General features: G+C 49.3%; 3 protein-coding genes across 3 annotated transcripts; 2 read left to right on the plus strand and 1 right to left on the minus strand.

Moving 5' to 3' along the window:
• Window positions 1-75: 75 nt before the first annotated feature.
• Window positions 76-592, plus strand: PPTG_20855 (hypothetical protein; the record flags this gene model as incomplete). The annotated part of the gene is made up of 2 exons (XM_008893055.1): window positions 76-295; window positions 465-592. The coding sequence occupies 2 exons, from the start codon at window positions 76-78 to the stop codon at window positions 590-592; spliced, it is 348 nt and encodes a 115-aa protein (XP_008891303.1).
• A 573-nt stretch (window positions 593-1,165) lies between these two features.
• On the plus strand, window positions 1,166-1,523 carry PPTG_20856 (hypothetical protein; the record flags this gene model as incomplete). The annotated part of the gene is made up of 2 exons (XM_008893056.1): window positions 1,166-1,300; window positions 1,386-1,523. 2 exons carry the CDS (start codon window positions 1,166-1,168, stop codon window positions 1,521-1,523), a joined length of 273 nt encoding a protein of 90 aa, XP_008891304.1.
• A 2,254-nt stretch (window positions 1,524-3,777) lies between these two features.
• On the minus strand, window positions 3,778-4,140 carry PPTG_01144 (hypothetical protein; the record flags this gene model as incomplete). The annotated part of the gene is made up of 1 exon (XM_008892749.1): window positions 3,778-4,140. The coding sequence occupies one exon, from the start codon at window positions 4,138-4,140 to the stop codon at window positions 3,778-3,780; it is 363 nt and encodes a 120-aa protein (XP_008890997.1).
• Between the last annotated feature and the right edge of the window lie 1,432 nt (window positions 4,141-5,572).

Consider the following 5,572-nt stretch of genomic DNA (forward strand, 5'->3'; position numbering starts at 1 on the left):
GTGGCGGGCCACAGTTCGTGGAGCGAAATGCTTTAGATATCGGAGCAAGTGAAGCTGAAGATACAGCTGAGTAACATGGTGCTCAAGGTCCGCGACCTGGTGGTGAACCAACTCTGGAGAGTACAACCAGTCCACGAGGTGGGTCATCGTTTCGAGATCGACAGCTTGGCGGTGAATGGGGGCGTTCGCGTCAAGAGCATATGTGTCATGTGGACGCAGACGCCGTTCCGGCGAGCGCGGACTCTAGGTGCGGGAATCCAGCTGAGGCACGGCCTCCTCCAGCTCTGCTCGGCGAGTGCGGTGTGCCCTACTATTATGTAGAGCGCCTTGTGGCGCGGTGTCGAACCCACTCCTTGGTGAAGTGGAGAGGATAACCACATTCGTAGAGCTCATGGGAGTTCGGGTACCGGCAATGTCAGGGTGCTATCAAATGATGATTATTTACGTTGAAACTTATGTTTCAGGTGTGGTAGTTCTGCGCATCAGGCTAGACAGTGTCCGATACTGCCCCCAACAGACGCGGACTAAGAGACATATCGCATCGAGGTACAAAACTCTGGCAATGCTCAAGGATGTGGTAGCACGCGAATAAACATGGTCCGCTAGAGAAATGAGGAAGAAGAGACTTTCGTCATGGATTGGGTGACGATGAACGTGGTAGACATCCAGAAGTTTGTGGATGAGCTATGGGAATTTGAAGAATGTTCACGGGGAGAGGGCAAAGCGCGTTTCATTGCAGTTTCGGAGACGACAGAGACGATTGGATTGTCTGGAAAATAGCCGGTAAAAGTGCCTAATTTACTCGAGCAGCATTCAAAGGAAGAGCTTGGTGTGTGCGGATTGCCGCCAGGGCAGAAGGAAATAATGGATGCGGTGCAGCATGAGCAAGACGTTGCGGTAGAAGATACACGCACGACGTCAGTTACAACAGAGACCATGACGGTTAAGCACTCTCTTCATCAAGAAAGATTGCATCAATGGGAAAGATGTCCAAATTTTGCTAAACATGGGTGCGAGTGCTAACACGATTAAGCCTGGTTTCGCAACTGCAGTGTTTTTGTCGAATCGTTTGCAAGCACAGCGCTTTGACGGAACTTTAACTCCGGCAACACATGTCAAACACGTGGAAGCATCAGTGTGCTTAGACGGTTATTTCTTTCCGACGATGGAGGTCATTGAATGGAAGTTTCCAGAGTCCCATGACGGCACTTTTGGGAAACCGTGGTTTGAAGCCTACAACCCTCAAGTGAACTGGCAGACGCAAGAAATATGCCTGAGAGAATACAGCTCACAGACGTCGGTGGGCATACGTTCAACCGAGCATTGAGCACGTCTTTGAGTTCTTAAGCCACAACATTACGGATTGGCTCTGAGATTGACTCCAGCTCGGGTACGGCAAGTACTTTTACCCGATCCACTCGTTCATATGTACCAGTGTTTCCGGAACAACTACCGGATGGAATATTTTCAACACGAGAAGTCAACTTGGAGGCGACGCTGAAAAAGAGAGCGCAGCCAAGTAATAAAGCACCGTTCCGAATGGCTAAAATGGAGCTGAGTCCCTTTGAAGGATTTGTTAAGGACAAGTTGCGAAAAGTTTGGGTGGAAGTGTCGAACTCGCCTTGGTATCAAACCTCTTCGCGATTCCAAAAAAGGACCCAGTGACAGAGAAGATGCCCAAGCGGACTGAGTGGTTTCATAGCAGTAATACGAATATATCGTTACGTTAGGTATTTGACTACCGCTATCCTAACAGCGTGACTGTTATCGCGAAGATTCCTTTGCCGCTTATTGAGAATTTGTGCGATCAAATAGTGGTTTGTGTTGTTTACACACTGATCGATCTTGTGCAAGGATATCATCAGATGATGGTGGTGAATTCAAGTGGACCCTACACTTCATTTCGGACACACAACGAGACATACGAGTGGTGCGTTGCAGCGATGGGTGTATCTGGTATGGCTGGAAATTGGTCACGCCTGATGCACACGCTTTCGACAAGTTCGCTTTTGTTGTCGTTTTTACGACATTTGCATTTTCTCGAAGAGCATGGAGGAGCATATGCAGCACTTGCGTGCAGTCTGTCAAGTACTGCGACATGAAAAGCTGTATGCCCACTTGTCGAAGTGTTCGTTTGGCCAGCCAGAAGTGACATTCTTAGGCCACATGATGTCTCAGGCAGGAATAAGTGTCGATCCCAGAAAGACGAAGGCAATTGCCAAGTACCCAACCCCAACGAACAGGAAGGAGTTGTTGACCCTTCTAGATTTAGCCGGATACTATCGTAGATTTATCTACGATTTTGCCGAGCTTGCCCCACCGTTACGAGAGCTAGTGAAAGCAACGACTACGTGGAACTGGACTAAGTCTGTGGAAGAAGGCGACTTACATCTCAAGCTAGCTCTTCAGCAAGCACATACGCTCACGCTACCGCATTTTGACTGATCGTTTATTGTGACAACGGATGCGTCAGATCACTATATTGGCGATGTGTTTTTGCAGATGTATGGCGGAGCAAGATCATCTGATCGCTTTCTACTCCAAGAAGCTGGATGTGCATGAACGTGAATGGCCAACCCACGAGAAGGAATTACTGGCAATCAAGGTCGCAATAGAGAAGTGGAGACGTTATCTGCATGATCGCCCATTTGACTGTATATGGATAACTCAGCGTGTTCGTGGATGGTCCATCACCCGCGAGTATCTACCAACAGAGATCACGTCAGGGGCAAGGCAAACGTGGTGGCAGACGTTATATGACGACCTCCACGTAACACGAAGGACGCGGATTGGGGTTAGGATCCGCCCCTACCGGATGTGACGTATGATGTGCATGAGTGCGGTGAGGCTTGTGAGAAAGATGCCGCGCACATCAACGACCATCAAGTCTGATCAAGTTAACTTCCAACTCGTTCGTATTGGCTTCAACTCCTGGATGGATTAAATTCGCCGCCAAGCCAAAGTCAACCTGGAGGAGATGTCATGCCTGACTCTGGCCTGTGAGCATGCAAGCCAGAGAGCGCGGGCACAAAGACCTTAGCTTGCATACTCACAGCCGGAGGCTGAATGTTACTGAAACTGCTGCACTTAATGCACTCAGTTACAGTGAACGTAAATTTAGCTAGATAAAAATGCAAGTGCCATAAAAACACAGAAAAATAAGTAGGGTAGACAACATAGGCACGAATGAAAAACAGAAAGACGCAAATACAGTGGGAAGGCCTTGTGCTCTACTAGTGATCCAAGAAAGGCATGCATGTTAGGTACAGCAAAGTTATTCACTATTAAATACACCTTCTACTCCGCACATCGATCTCAACACCAACAACTTCAACTACAAGACCTACACTCTCGCTCCGCACGACAATCATCTTTACGACGAAATGCACAACTAAGTAACGGAGAATAACTTGGAAGTACGCGAACCACGCCCACCGACGTTTCGAACATCGCTCCAGCAGAACTACTTTACCATTCGGATTCAGTTCCTCGTTCGAACGTTTGGGTATAATGATCACTTGCATGCGTTATGCGCCACGACGAAACTCGCGAAGGAACTCAGTGTACGCAGTGTGGCCGCTAACGAGACGAGGTATAGACACAAGAATCATTTTAGTTTGTCATGGACGGTAGGACCAATTTGAGGAGGCAGCTTGATCATACCATCTAGGCAGCATTCTACTACAGACACGCCAGGCCTCTTCCACGCGTTGCAGTGCGGACAAACTGTTGTATACGGTAGTTTGTATCGCTCGTTGACCACGTCGTCACCAGTGATCATCGTCGCATCAAAGTCTTCATGGGGAATAAGGGCGTGGCCGTGACGGGTACATTGGCGTATTGTTCGCAGTCTCTCGAGTTCATTTCCATGTTCTTCCAGTTCTTGTTCCGGTAGCTCCGCTCTTCGAAACGCATGTTGCTGACGATGCGACTCACGTTCAGCTTCCCGGTCTTCTTCCGGTAGCGTTGGTCTCCACATGCATGCTGTTGACGGTTTAGCTCGCGTTCATGCTGTCGTTGTTGCTCTGGAAGCTCTGTTCGGTGTGCGGCATGCTGATGTCTATCCTGCTCTCGTCGTTCCTGCAGCTCTCCCCCGCGCAGCGGGGTTCCCCACGCGCGTTTTCGATCAGCTTCTTTCATCTTTGTCCGGTCACGCTGAAAGAGAGTTAAATGAGCTAGTCTCGTCCGAGCCCTCTCTACATGCTTGGCCCGTCGGCTTTAATTCTGAGATATTGCTCGGCTTTTGCGAGCACACTGCGCATCAGAGACGGGGTCACTTCTTGAACAGGAGCTTGTGGTACAACCGGCACCGAAAACAAACCGACATCCCTGACTCCCGCTCGAAACGCCACTTCCATTACAGCCGCGAACAGCCGCTGATGTTCCGCAGGAGCGGACTCATCTGTTTTCTCCTCCCGTTCGTCGGTAGGGGCAATACGACCTTCCGTAACTTGCGGTTCATTCTGCTGCACACAGAGGTCCTCCAGCGCTTTGTTCCAGTCGTAGCGCCTACTCCATCGCCTTGTCTGACGTCGCTTCCGTGCGTTGCACGGGGGGGGGGGGGGGGCGACGCGTTCGTTCTCGCAAAGGGTGTCCTCGCGCGTCCTTTTCCGTTTAGTTTCAGTCTTAGCTCTGCGAACACGAAAACGTGACGCGTTATACAAAGTCTAAATACCCGCACGCAGCAGTAGGCTTTCCTAAAGTAGGGTATTGGACTTGCTCCCGTCAAGGTTCTCTCCGATCACTTACCCCACAGTCACGCGCCGTGAGGCCCGGAGCGGTTTTAGTTGCTAATTGTGCAGTCGATTTTTTAGGGTTGGCCCTGGGTAGCACTGAGCTTGAGGGATCGATATCCTTTAGCCAAAAGGCGGCTGCTAATTGCAAAAACTGGTTATTGATAGGCTGTTACTGCCCCCCCATCTGTTGGTAATATGAGGTACCTCTACCGACTGCACGCATGCAATATGCATGCCCATCAACAACCAATAACGACCAACTCAACCGGTTCGCTGTCGGGATTGCGGTCAATAGACCGAGCTACTATAATGCGCTCTCGCGCAGATTGGGCGGTGGGATAAGGCCCCGAAACCCCGGAGGGCTCCAGAATTAAATCTCTATCTCTTCGTGCTCGGTTGGATAGTGCATATTTTACCAATACAAATATTCATATTAATTTATGTATCAACTCTGTTCTTTACAGAGACAGGCAATTCTAGGAGGGATGACCTAAAGTGTAGCCACCTGATTGTGATACTCGGCAAAGCAGTTGCGCTTTGAGGACGCACAAAGTGGCATCCTACATGCTGCACAAATTACTGTCGTTTGACGCCGCGCTCCATTTTTGATGCAAAGTTTGCACTGTACTCGTTGCTCCTGGAAAAGATGCAAATGCATAATATGAATTTTCTCCTCTTCCACACAATTCGACTGATTGAAAAGTTGCCATGCCAGTTCTCGACGAAAAGCCCGATGATTTAGTGGTGTTTTGCCGGATCTGGAACAAACATTCTGGTGATAAATGTACGCGTTAATTATCGCAGTGTCCAAGAGCCAAAAGAAAATAGGAACCCAC

The sequence above is a fragment of the Phytophthora parasitica genome (assembly GCF_000247585.1).
Source record: "Phytophthora parasitica INRA-310 unplaced genomic scaffold supercont2.1, whole genome shotgun sequence".
NCBI lineage: Eukaryota > Oomycota > Peronosporomycetes > Peronosporales > Peronosporaceae > Phytophthora > Phytophthora nicotianae.